The sequence below is a fragment of the Plecotus auritus genome (assembly GCF_963455305.1).
Source record: "Plecotus auritus genome assembly, chromosome: X".
Taxonomy (NCBI): domain Eukaryota; kingdom Metazoa; phylum Chordata; class Mammalia; order Chiroptera; family Vespertilionidae; genus Plecotus; species Plecotus auritus.
The window spans coordinates 51,891,827-51,905,607 of NC_137784.1; the positions used below are offsets into that span (position 1 = coordinate 51,891,827).

At 41.2% G+C, this 13,781-nt stretch overlaps 1 protein-coding gene across 5 annotated transcripts in view; it reads right to left on the reverse strand.

The window, feature by feature from the left end:
• OPHN1 (oligophrenin 1) overlaps positions 1–13,781 on the reverse strand; it is a 691,171-nt gene that overhangs the window by 364,609 nt on the left and 312,781 nt on the right. For all 5 annotated transcript variants that reach the window (XM_080653524.1, XM_080653523.1, XM_080653526.1 and 2 more), the window contains exon 6: positions 3,576–3,677. In XM_080653524.1, the coding sequence (XP_080509650.1) occupies positions 3,576–3,677 (102 nt within the window). The remainder of the gene's footprint in view (positions 1–3,575; positions 3,678–13,781) is intronic.

The window sequence follows — 13,781 nt, forward strand, 5'->3', positions numbered from 1 at the left end:
CCTTCTTAATACTAACTCCATCCATCACTGAGGCTCTTGACTCATGTCAGAGCCAGAAGCAAGAGCACCGCACAGCTCTGCCAGGGCAGGTCCATCTCAAACCCTGCCCACTGTACTAACTGTTGGGAATTTAGTCCAAGTTCCTCCTTTATTCTCTCCTCACTAGACACAGGTATTCTCGGCAGTGGGGCAGATAGAAAAGCCACGAGAAGTTGTGGGCGTATAAGAATGAGTCTTTATTGAAGAAGCCAGTGGCTATATAGCCATCAGACAAGAACAGTCCTTACGGTGAAGTCCATATAGGCAGGCAGCCGCACACTGGCTGGTAAATAGATATCTTTCTCATAAACCAGCATCAGTCTCTGTACCCACAGCTATTATCTGAGCAGCCACACGCTGCCTCCTAGACTCACCGCCTCATGTCATAGCAGTATCTGAGCTCTCCAGCTCAGTGGCTTCTTCTGTCTCTCCTGCCCAGCTGCTCTCTCTAGCAGACTTTTTCACACTCTTCATCTCAGGGGTGGGCAAACTTTTTGACTCGAGGGCCACAATGGGTTCTTAAACTGGACCGGAGGGCCAGAACAAAAGCATGGATGGAGTGTTTGTGTGAACTAATATAAATTCAAAGTAAAGGAGCGGAGGGGAGAGCAAGAGAACCCTCCGCTCTTTCGGCTCCGCGGGCCGGATAGAACAGCTGAACGGGCCAGATCCGGCCCGCGGGCCGTAGTTTGCCCACGGCTGTAGATGCTCTCACTCAATACTCCAGCTGACTTCTTCTTCACACTCCAGCCAACTAGTTGGTCAGTAACCTACTTTTACACTATTTATACAAAGAAGGCTTCATGCCAAGAGTGACATCAATCATATTGGCTACTGAAGGGCAGTGTATCATGTGTCCTTGGACACACTCATGGTATCTTGGCCTGATTAGGATTCCCAGGCTCAGAGTCCTTGGATGTTCCGATTAGGCTCATGCCCAGAGCGGTCTTTGGCCATTCTGGTATATTGATAACAAGGCCTCTGTGCTCCCACAAGCCTTGACTATCTGGCATGGTTCCCACAACTCATCACCTTGAAACGCCTCACATGATGTGATGTATACTCACTAAATCAGGTGTCTGGGTTGACCTTCAACTTTGCCACAATGTGTGTGACCTTAGAGAGGATGATTTCTAAGAACTTTCACAGCTCCTATCTATTACCTTATTCAATTGGGTATCTGTAAATATCTCCATATGTTAAGGGAACTTTTATTCCATAGGCCCATTTTTCCAATTGAAAAAGTCTTAATCAATTAAGTCCTTCTTTCCCTTCCCCAGTGCTACTCTTCTGACTCAGAGCCTCTCCCCTAGCTCATTGCAATGTTTCCTAAATTGGTCTTCCTGTTTCCAGTCTCTCCCTGATCTAATTCACTGTATAGCCCCAGCCAGGTTAAGATTCCTAAAATAAAATTCCACTCATATTGCTTCCACAACCAAAGGCCTTCAATGATCCTTCCAGGGCCAATACATACTCCTGAGCCTATTACTCCACAATCTGGCCTCAACTTGCCTGATCTTAGATTGTCTTTCATCGCCTTCCAGTAGTAATGTAAATTCTGGTCAAAATGTTTCCCATCCTTTGTGCCATTGCCCTCCACTAGAAGGGTCCATTTCTCCATTTCTATCCATCAAACATTTTACCTATTATTGAACGACCACCTTAAATTGGAAAGCAACATTCTTCCACAAAGGCCATTCTACACATTCAAAGTTTTTTATTCTCTAAACTAGAGCCCCGGTGCATGAAATTCATGCATTGGGGGGGTGGTGTCCCTTAGCCCAGCGTGCACCCTCTCCAATCTGGGACCCCTCGAAGGATGTCCTACTGCCAGTTTACAGGGATCAGGCCTAAACTAGCAGTCAGACATCCCTCTTGCAATCCGGGACAGCTGGCTCCTAACCACTCACCTGCCTGCCTGCCTGCCTGATTGCCCCTAACCACTCTGCCTGCTGGCCTGCTCACCCCCAAATGCCCCCCCTGCCAGCCTGATCACCCCCAACTGTCCCCTGTGCCAGTGTGCTTGCCCCCAACTGCCCCCCTGCTGGCCTGCTCACTCCAAACTGCCACCCCTGCTGTCCTGATCACCTCCAACTGACCCCCACTGACAGCCTGCTCTTCCCCAACTGTTCCCCCTGATGGTCTGCTTACCCCCAATGGCCCCGCCCCCCACCAGCCTGATCACCCACAACTGCTGTCCCATCCTGACCTGATCACCCACAACTGCCCTCCCCTCTTGGCCTCTAACCACCTCTACCTCAGCCCCGCCACCATGGCTTTGTCCATAAGAACATCCAGAAGGTCAGGAAGGTCTCCCAGTCTAATTAGCATATTACTCTTTTATTAGTATAGATAGAGGCCTGGTGCACGGGTGGGGGCCAGCTGGTTTGCCCTGAAGGGTGTCCCAGATCAGGGTGGGGGTTCCCTTGGGGCATGGGGCGGCCTGGGTGAGGGGCCTGTGGTGGTTTGCAGGCCGGCCATGCCCCCATGTGGTGAGGGTCCCCACTGGGGGGGCGTGGCCAGCCTGGGTGAGGGGCTGAGGGATGTTTTTAGGCTGGCCACGCCCCCTGGTGATCCAGACACCCAGCCCCTCCTTTTTTTCTTTTTTTCTTTTTCAACGACTCCTTGAGCGGAGGCCAGGGCCGGCTGGAAGCAGGTATCTGGGATTTATTTATCTTCTATAATTGAAACTTTGTAGCCTTGAGCAGAGGCCAGGACCGGCCAGGGTGGTCAGGAAGCTTGGCTTCCTCCACCACTGGGGGCAACCCAAGCCTCCTGCTTGCTCCAGCTCCATGGCCACTTCCATCTTTGTTGGGTTAATTTGCATACTCGCTCCTGATTGGCTAGTGGGCGTAGCAGAGTGATGGTCAATTTGCATGTTTCTCTTTTATTAGTGTAGATACTTTCCCACCCCTACAAGGATACCATATACACATACATATTATAGTATGTAAATAATTCTACTTGTATAAAAGTCATGTGTATTCTTATCCAAATGGTATCCTGCAAAAGGGCATTATTTTCTTTGTAGTCCTGCTGCACCCAGCGTGGAACTTGACATGCTGTAGGCACTCACCAAATAGTGACTTCTTTGAAATTAAAGCAAGTCCCATATAAGCTGTAGTCCCAGTGCAGAACCAAAAAATAACTAATGTTAGAATACCTCAGAGAGAAAAAGTACATCAGTTCCTGATTTACCAAATACAACACTACTTTAACTCTATCCCTGTGTGGAATATGGAATCAGAAACTTAGAACTGAAAAGGATTCTGGAGATCGGTAAATACCACTCCTCCTTTGACAGATAGGGGAACTCAGACCAAGAAAGAAATATGTTATTCAAAATCATACAGTGATTCAGTGAAGGAGCTGGCTTGAGAACTCAGGACAGCTGGTTCCCAGGCCATGATTTTAACTGCAAGTAATACTCTCATACATGATTCTCAGCTGAGGCAGGGTACGAGGAAAGCATTGCAATAGGAAGCTACCACAAGGTGTAGCTGGCAGTGGAAGGGGGGACACGTTTTTTAACATACCTCTTGTAACTGAGATTCTTTCTTTTTAGAAGACAGATGTAAGTGTCGATCCAACAAAGAATAAAACCTCTCACCATCCTTTTCAAATTTCTTTTTCCGCTCCTAGACATGGAAGAGAAGGCACAGATTAAGATGTCTATAGTTTTAGTTTCATTTGCTCAGAACTGAGAATGCAGGGCACAGTGCCAGGTTTCATGTGACCAATCTATTTCCTGGGAAGAAAAAAAAATAGCTAGAGAGTATTTGTTTTTGCATTGGTCATTGGTAGTTTTGACTTCCACAAATATAGCCCTCAATGGCTTTATCTAGACAAAGAGCAGTTCCTTCCAGTACAGCTGAAGGCTCTGGGTCTGGGAGCTGCTGCTCAGATAATGACATTTAAAAATGGGCCTGAATGATGGGTACTTTTATTCTCCCCAATTTTTTTCATAGTACTTACTCATTCAATTTTTTTAAAAGGAGGAAGAAGGAACACAGTAGTGAACTAAATATATGCCTTTAAAAGGTTATTCTACAATGTATTCAGACAACCTAATAATAAGTAAAACATTTCCAAGGCAATAGGAATCTGGGATTGCCTTTATGAATAATGAGTTCTTTGGTATTGTTTAAGCATTTCACTGCTGCATATTAAAGTATGATGTTATAGATGATTAAAATATCCTGAAAGGTTTAGCTGGAAAGCAGGAGTTGGAAACCTTTATGGGGGATGGAGGACTCAAATGTCACTCTCCTCAAGTATGAAATTCAATTTAGCTCTCAGCCTCTCAGCAAAACAGCCTCCAAAGGAACACTAGCCATGCTTGTTTGTCATAGACTAAAACTGACACTCTGAAATCCTGTCAGCAATGTGCTGGAAAATCCAAGTAAAAGGCTTGTGCTGTCTTACAGAAAATCCAAATTCATTGAGCACCTACAGTGTGCCAGGTACTGGAAGAGGCACAGCAGAGGACACACAGATAAAAAGAAAAAAAAATACCTCAACCCATGGTTTATTTCTAGAGGCCATCTGTTGCTAGGCAGAAAGCCAGGACAGAACTGAGTGACCTGACCTATAAGGAATGTGCTTTTAACAGAAGAAAAGAAGTAGATAGGAAGCTAACATTAAGTGAAGCCTACATCAGTCCAGGCAGTGTGCTAGGTACTTAAATTCCATGGTCTCATTTAGTTATCACACTGCCGAAAAGTAGATATTGTAAAGGAAATTAAGGTTCAAAAAAGGTGAACTAACTTGTCCAAGGTCACATAACATGCAGGTCTATCCGATTCATTCAACATAGTCAAATAGAACCCAAATGATTATTGGGGAAATTACACTTAGGCGGCTTATAAGTAATCAGGGAGCTTTGTGAGTAAACCTCAAGTAGGTCTACAGCCAGAGCCCCAACTCAGATACGAAAACACAGGACAGAGGTTTTCACACAAAAGATAGGGCAAACTGTCTTTCCAGCTGCTGAATCTACTTAAAGTAGCAATTGTTTGAAGAAAACAGCAGCCAGAAAAATGGCAAAGACTTTTGTGGGTGACTTTCTACTCCACTTCCATTTTTTAAATAAAAATTATGAGATATTTAACAAAAAAACCTATGAGATATAATTCACCTATAAAATTCAACGTTTTTTTAAGGGGACAATTCAGGATGTTTTAGTATATTTAGAAAGTTGTGCCACCATCACTGTTATCTAATTTCAGAATATTTCCATCACCTTAAAAAGAAAACCCATACCTATTAGCAGCCATTCCCCCACTCTCCCACTCCCTGTCTCAAGAAACCACAACTGACTTTCTGTCTCTATGGATTCATCTATTATAGACATTTCAGATAACTGGAATCATACAATATGTAAATATCGTCTTACACTTAGAACAGTGGTTTCAAGGTTTACCCATTTATCAGTCTTCATTCCTTTTTATGGCTAAGTAATATTTGATTGTATAGATACACCACATTTTCTTTTATTTTAAAAATATTTTTATTGACTTTATAGAGAAAGAGGGAGAGGAAGAAGGAGAGAAACATGGATGTGAGAGCGAAACTTAAATCGGCTGCCTCCTGCACACCCCCTACCAGGGATGGAGCCTGTAACCTGGGCACATGCCCTAACCAAGCACGGAAGGATGCCCAACCAACTGAGCCGCAATGGCCAAGGTATACACCACATTTTCTTTACTATTGATTAAGCATAAATGTATACATTTATGGACTCTCAGTTCTATTGTATTGATCTATATGTCTATTTTTATGTCAGCACCACACTATCTTCATTTCTATAGTTTTGTAGTAAGCTTTAAAATTAAAAATTTTGAGTCTTTTTCAAGATTTATTTTTCTATTTTGGTGCTTTCTTCATGGATTTTAGGGTTACCTTATCAATTTAAATAAAATAATTGCTAGATATTGCACTGAACCTATAAATCAATTTGTGAGTATTACCATCTTTACTATATGAAGTCTCCCAATTCATGAATATGGGATGTCTTCCTACTTATCTATTTATATAGGTTTTCCTTAATGTCTTCCAATAAAATTCAGTGTAAAATCTTGTACTTCTTTTGATAGATTTATGCCTAAGTAATATTTTTGATACTACTGTAAATAAGGTTATTTTCTTAATTTAATTTTCAAATTGTTCATTAAGTGTGTATAGAAATAGTTTCAGGTGTGTAACACAGTGGTTAGACCATCAAGTACTTTACAAAGTGTTGCGCCCAATATTTCCAGTACCCACCTGGCATCAAAACTGTAACTGAGAAGTAAAATTTATGGGAAAAAGTATATAGAAATGTATTTTATTTTTGTATAATGATCTTGTATCCTGCAACATTGTATCCTAACAACTTTATCAGTTCTAATAGTATGTGAGTATGTGGTGTGTGTGTGTGTGTGTGTGTGTGTGTGTGTGTGTGTACTCCTTAAGATTTTCTATATACAAAATCAAGTCATATGCACATAAACATAGTTTTACTTCTGCCTTTCCAATGTTGGCTAATTACCTAGGATAGAACCTCCAGCATAACGTTGAATGGAAAAGAGTACATATCCTTGTATTATTTTTTAACTTAGAAAGATTTTAGTTTTTCACTATTAAATATATTAGCTGTTGGATTATTTTTTGGATCAGCCATTTATCAGGTGGGGAAACTTCCCTTCTATTACTAGTTTGTATAATATTTTTATAATAAAAAGGTGTTTTTCAAATGTTTTTCTTGTGTCTGACATGTTTATTCAGTCCTTTAATCTATTAATATGGTGCAATTCATTGATTGACTTTTTATTTTTAATTTTTAATATATTTTTATTGGTTTCAGAAAGGAAGGGAGAGGGAGAGACAGAAACATCAATAATGAGAATAATTGATCGGCTGCCTCTTGCACACCCCCTACTGGGGATTAAGCCCACAACCTGGGCATGTGCCCTGACCAGATATTGAACAGTGACCTCCTGGTTCATAGGTTGATGCTCAACCACTGAGCCACACCGACTGGACTGATTGAATTATTTAGACGTTAAACCAACAATGCATTCCGGCATTCCGGGGATAAACCTCACTTGGTTGTGTTGTTGAATTTGGTTTGCTTTTTTTTTTTTTTTTTTTTTTCCTGAGGATTTTTACATCTATATTCTTGAACAATATTGGTCTGTAGTTTTTGTTTCTTGTTATTTTTGGTTTTGCTATCAGGGTAATACTTGCCTCATAGAATGAATAGGGAAGTATTTCCTCTACTATTTTTGGAAGAGTATGTGAAGAATAATTTATTTAAATGTTTGGTAGAATTCACCACTGGGGTCAGCTGGTCCTGGGCTTGTCTTTCAGGAAGGTTTCTGACTGCTAAATTAATGGCTTTATTTGTTATTTGGATTTTCTATTTCTTCTGAAGTCCACTTGCATTTAATTCCACTAAAGTCAACCACCAGTGACATCAGTCTACTACTTCTTGGCCATTCCAACATGGGTTGAAAAGAAGAACTTCTTTCACAGGGTCAATTTGAGCACAAGTGCCAAATGTACCAGAAGCTCTAACCAAGAGTCACTTTCCATCCTCAGGTCAAAAGGCTGTTGTTGGACTGATAAGGGAAGGAAATCCTATTTGTTGAGAATGCCCATTTATAAAGCAATATGTGAGGATCTTTAAAAAATTCTGAATGCTAGGTTTCATTTTTTTAATTTTATTTTTTACTAGAGGCCTGGTGCACGAAATTCGTGTACGGGGAGGAGGGTGTCCCTCAGCCCAGCCTGCACCCTTTCCAATCTGGGACATCCCTCTCACAATCCAGGACAGCAGGCTCCCAACCGCTCACCTGCCTGCCAGCCTGATTGCCCCTAACCGCTTCTGCCTGCCAGCCTGATCACCCCCTAACCCCTCCCCTGCCAGCCTGATCAATGCCTAAATGCTCCCCTGCTGGCCAGATTGCCCCTAACTGGCCTTCCCAGGTGGCCAGGTCACCCCTCACTGTCCTCCCCTGGAGGCCTGGTCCCCTGTAACTGCCCTCCCCTGCCGGTCCGGTCACCCCTAACTGTCCTCCCCTGCAGGCCTAGTCACCCCCAACTGCCCTCCCCTGCAGGCCTGGTCACCCACAACTGCCCTCCCCTGCTGGCCATCTTGTGGTGGCCATCTTGTGTCCACATGTGGGCAGCTATCTTTGACCACATGGGGGCGGCCATCTTGTGTGTTGGAGTGATGGTCAATTTGCATATTACTCTTTTATTAGATAGGATTGAATTTAATGGGGTGACATTGGTTAATTAAATTATATGGGTTTCAGGTGTACAATTTTATAATAGATCATCTATATATTGTACTAGGAGCCTGCTCCATGAAGATTGATGCACAGAGGGTGGGTCCCTCAGCCCGACTTGCACGCTCCAATCTGGGAGCCCTCAGGGGAGCCCTCTCCAATCCGGGAGTTTCTGTTTGTCTTTGCAATCATATGAGCGAATTGTCTGAGACCTCAACCCAGTTTGGTTTGTTGCTCACAGAATAATAGAGGCTTTTTTTTCCTTTGCTTCATTGGTGGAGATTTCCTGGAAGTTTTAGGATATCTTCCCTTTAAATTTTCCTAGACACTATGATATTACTTATGTCTCTCACCTTTGCTTTGCCTCCATCCCCCACCGCAACAGTAACTTGCTCCAGGCTCACTTTGCTCTAGTGTCTAGGAGATCCGTCTGCCACCAGAGCTATGATTCCCAGCATTCCAGGTGCTCCCTGCACTCTGGACTTCCACTTCCAGTCCTGGGGCTGCCACCAGAACTACTATTCCCAGAATTCCTGGTGCTCCCCGCATTCTTGGTTTTCCCTTCCTGCTCTGTCTCAGTCCCATGGCCTCCCACTCTGCCAAGTCCTCCAAGCTGCCAGCTCTTCCTCTCTGTTCTCCATCTGGCAGCTTGGGGAGCCAAGTTCCCCAAACCATTCCACTCTCTGCCAGTTCTCTCCCTCTGCTGCCTGTGTATGCAAATTAACCCTCCATCTTTGTTGGGTTAATTTGCATACTCACTCCTGATTGGCTGGTAAGTGTAGCAGAGGTATGGTCAATTTACATGTTTCTCTTATTATATAGGAGGATTGTGTGCTTACCACACCAAGCCAAGTCTCCTTCTATCACCATTTATCCCCCATTTACAACCTCTACCTCCCCGCAACCCTCTTTCCTTCTAGTAATCATCATAATATTGTCTTTGTCTATGAAGTTTTTTTCATTGCTTAATCCCTTCACCTTTTTCACTCAGCCCTACAACCCTGCTCCCCTCTGACAGCTGACAATCTGTTCTCTATCTATGAGTATGTTTCTATTTTGTTAGTTTATTTTGTTCATTAGATTCCACAAACGAGTGAAATCTTATGGTACTTACTTGTCTTTCTCTGATTAGCTTATTTCACTTAACATAATGATCTCAGGTCCATCCATGCTGTCACAAAGGGTAAGATTTCCTTCTTTTTTATGGCCAAGTGTTCCATTGTGTAAATGCACCACAGCTACTTTATGCATGCATTTACTGATGGAAACTTGAAATTTGCTGATTCCAAGTTTCCTGACTATTGTAAATAACACTGCAATGAATGTAGGGGTTCATATATGTTTTCAATTAGTGTTTGGAGTTTCTTCAGATATTTGCCCAAAAGTGCAATCACTGGGTCATAAGGCAGTTCCATTTTTAATTTTTTTTAGGTAACTTCATACTGCTTTCCACAGGGGCTGTACCAATCTGGATTCCCACCAACAGTGCATGAGGGTTCCCTTTCCTCCACATCCTCACCAACACTTCTTGTTTGTTGATTTATTGATGATAACAATTCTCACAGGGGTGAAGTTATATCTCATTGTGGTTTTAACTTGCATTTCTCTGACGATTAGTGATGTCAAGCATCTTTTCATATGTCTATTGGCCATCTGTATGTCTTATTAGAAGTGTCTATTCAGGTCTTCTGCCCATTTTTTGATTGCATTGTTGCTTTCTTGGTGTTGTGTTGTATAAGTTCTTTATAAATTTTAGATATTAACAGATGTACCATTGGCAAATATGTTCTCCCAATCAGTGGGTTGTCTTTAGATTTTGTTGATGGTTTCCTATGCTGTGCAAAAGCTTTTTAGTTTGATGTCATTCCACTTCTTTAGTTTTTCTTTTTCTTTCCCTTGCTTGAGGCATTATATCAGGAAATAAATACTGCTTTTAGAAATGGCCTAGATTTTACTACCTATTGTTTCTTCTGAGATTTTCTTAGTTTTGAGTCCAACATTTAAGTCTTTAATCCATTTTGAGTTTATTCTTCTATATGATGTAAGAAGGTGGTCTAGTTTCATTTTTTTGCACATATCTACCCAATTTTTCCAACACCATTTATTAAATAGACTATCTTTAACTTATTATGTGTTCTTGTCTCCTTTGTCAAATATTAATTGACCATAAAGGCATGGGTTTACTTCTGGGCTCGCTCAATTAATCTATGTGTCTGTCTTTATGCCATTATCATGCTGTTCTGATTACTATGGCCTTGTAGTATAGTTTGATATCAGTTAGCGTGATTCCTCCAACTTTGTTCTTCTTTTTCAAGATTGCTGTGGTTCCATATAAATTTTTGGAATATTTGTTCTAGGTCTGTGAAATACAGCATTATCTTGATAGAAATTGTGTTGAATCTATAGATTGCTTTGGGTAGTATGGAGGTTTTAATGATGATAATTTTTCCTATACATGAACACAGTATATGCTTCCACTCATTTGTATATTCTTCAGTGTTTTATAATTTTTGAGTACATGTCTTTTACATCCTTAGTTAAATTTATTCCTGGGTATTTTTTAAGCAATTGTAAATGGGATTGTTTTCTTAAGTTTCCCTTTCTGATAGTTCATTATTGGCATATAAAAATGCTATTGATGAATATTTATTTTGTGTCCTGCTAATTTACTGAATTCATTTATCAGTTCTAGTAGTTTTCTGGTAGAATGTCAGGGTTTTCTCTATACAGTATCATGTTATCCTCAAATGATGTGAGGGTGGGGTGAGAGGGAGTGAGGAAGGTGGGGTTAATGCATTCCTCCTGACTGATGCCACACAGAGGTCATGCTCCATCCAATAAAGATGGTGTCTGAGATGTGGGAGAATGTCTCAGCACAAGGAGTCTAGTCCACTCTGCCCTCCCTCCACCAGATCCCAGGATGAAAGGCTGTGAACAAAATTTTGTGCATTGGCCCTTTAAGAGGGTACCTACATCTCTAGTGGACTCCTGTCTCTCTCTGATGGACAGAAAACCTGTGGCTTTTCACAGCCAGCTGTTATATGGGCAACTCTTTCCAGCTCAGGTGCTTTGGGCTGGAACAATCACAGAACATGTGGCTTCTTCTATACATCTTTGTGTATAAGACTTCTCTCAGCTAGTATTCAGTTGGATATTCAGGATGATTGTTCTGTAATTTAGTTGTGATTCCAGTTTGGTCCTGGGAGGAGGTGAGTGTAGCTTCCACCTACTGTACTGTACAGACACTGAAGAGAGGAAATACGGCCTGGAAACCTGATTGCGGCATAACATTCATAATGCTCAAATGATCATTAAAGTAGCATCCAAAGTTAAAGATTTTTATTAAAATTTTCCTTTTTCAAGTAATCATGTAGTTCTACATAATACTTTAGGACAAACAGCAATCCCCAGTCCCCTTTCTCCTATTTCCCCTTCCAAAGAAGCAACACATTTCATCATTTTAAGCCAATTATTCTGGTACTAGAGGCCCGGTGCACGAAAATTTGTGCCCTGGAGGTGGGGAGGGGTCTCTCAGCCCGGCCTGCACCCTCTCGCAGTCCAGGAGAGGTTCCCGCCACCTGCACTGTGCTTGCCAGCCATGAGCCCAGCTCAGGGCTTCTGGCTGAGCGGCGCTTCCCCTGTGGGAGTGCATTGACCATCAGAGAGCAGCTCTTGCATTGAGCATCTGTCCCCTGGTGGTCAGTGCGCATTATAGTGACCGGTTGTTCCACTGTTTGGTCAATTTGCATATTAGCCTTTTACAATATAGGATTTACTTCTATATTTCTAATATCTCAAAAGAAAATTTTATATTACTATTAATTTTTAAGTTTTGTGCATTACCTATTAACTTTACAATAAAGATGAGGATTTACTAGTAGCTCTCTTCTCACTGTCCCATTACCACCACCTTTGCCCCCCACCCAAGCACACTTCCTCATACTCCCAATATACTTGTATTGTAAGTTTGATTTATTCATATTTAGTATTTACATTATCATGGATATCTAAATATTATTTATAACTGATACATACAAAATGTGCTTAATCTTACTTTCCAAAACAAGTTTTTATAGTCCCTAAAGTTACTAATTGCCTTTTTTGTTTTGCTTTGTTTGGCTGCTAATTTTCAAGACGCTTAACACTAAATCCCTAACTCTCCTCTAGTTCTCTAAATCTCCTCTCAAAATGTTCATTCATGTCATTTCATTTTAAAGTATTATCACCTGGTAAATTCTGATAGCTCTAATCTGAATTTGTTGCCTTCTATGCATACTTCCAGGTTGTCTTTTGGGGATCTTCTTCTACCTTCATCCTAAGGAATTCTCTTTGCTTCTTTCCTATGTTGGGATTCTCTTGCCCAATATTTCCTGATCTTATTTTTCTTGCTTAGCTCACTTATTATGAAGAAGCCCACTTAAATGAAGCTCCCTGTAAAAGGGTATATATGTCAGTTTTTGAGATGTTGCAAATCTAAACATTTCTTTATTTATCCTCCTACTACTTTGGCTAGTTATAGAATGCTAGATAGGCAGGATCCTATCCTGGTTCCAAAGATTCTGAAATTTCCTAATGAGGTCCTTAAGGTAATAATCTATCTCCATCTATATTGGACCTTACTAGAAAGACCCTTCAGTCTTAAATTCAGATTAATTCAGTCTTACATTCAAAGAAAATCCTCTCAGTTATTTCCTATATCACTTCCTCCTTTATCTTTATAAAATTCATTTGTCTGGACCTCCTAGACTAGACCTTTATTTTTCTCTTTTCTCTCTAATCCTCCATCTCTTTCCTTTTTTGAACATTTAAAATATTTTCTTAATTTTATCTTCCAAACCGTTTACTAAGTTTTTCATATCTGCTATCACATCTTTTAATTCCAAGAGTTCTTCTTTGCTCTCTTTTAGAAGCTCCTGTTCTTGCTTCACAGATGCAGTTTCTTTCCATCTATCTGAAAATAGTCAAGTTATATATTTCAAGTCTATCTTTCCTTATATTTCCTTCCACTTGTCTTTGATCTGTTTGTTTCAGTCTCTATCTTTCACATTCAGGAATTTGCTTGACTATGGGGGTCTTCCCTCGATTATTGACGAGTGGAGGAATGGAGAGCTAAATGAAAGTTCCAATTGTATATATGGGAATTGTCAAATTTGGGCTTCATTTGGCTGATCCATTATGATATAGCAAATGATCCTGTACATTCAAATAACTTTAGAGTAGGGTTTGGGTCAAGGTATTCAGGGGCTAGAAAGAGAAACCTAATCGGAACACCAAACTCTAAACTCATGAAGAAATCCTGGCTGGGGTGACTCAGTTGTTTGGAGCATCGTCCATACATTTAAAGGTCACAGGTTCGATTCCAGGTCAGGGCACTTACACAGGTTGCAGGTTCAAACCCCAAGTGGTGTGCATGCAGGAGGCAACTGATCAATATTTCTCTCCCGCCCTTCTTCTCCCTTACTCTAATAA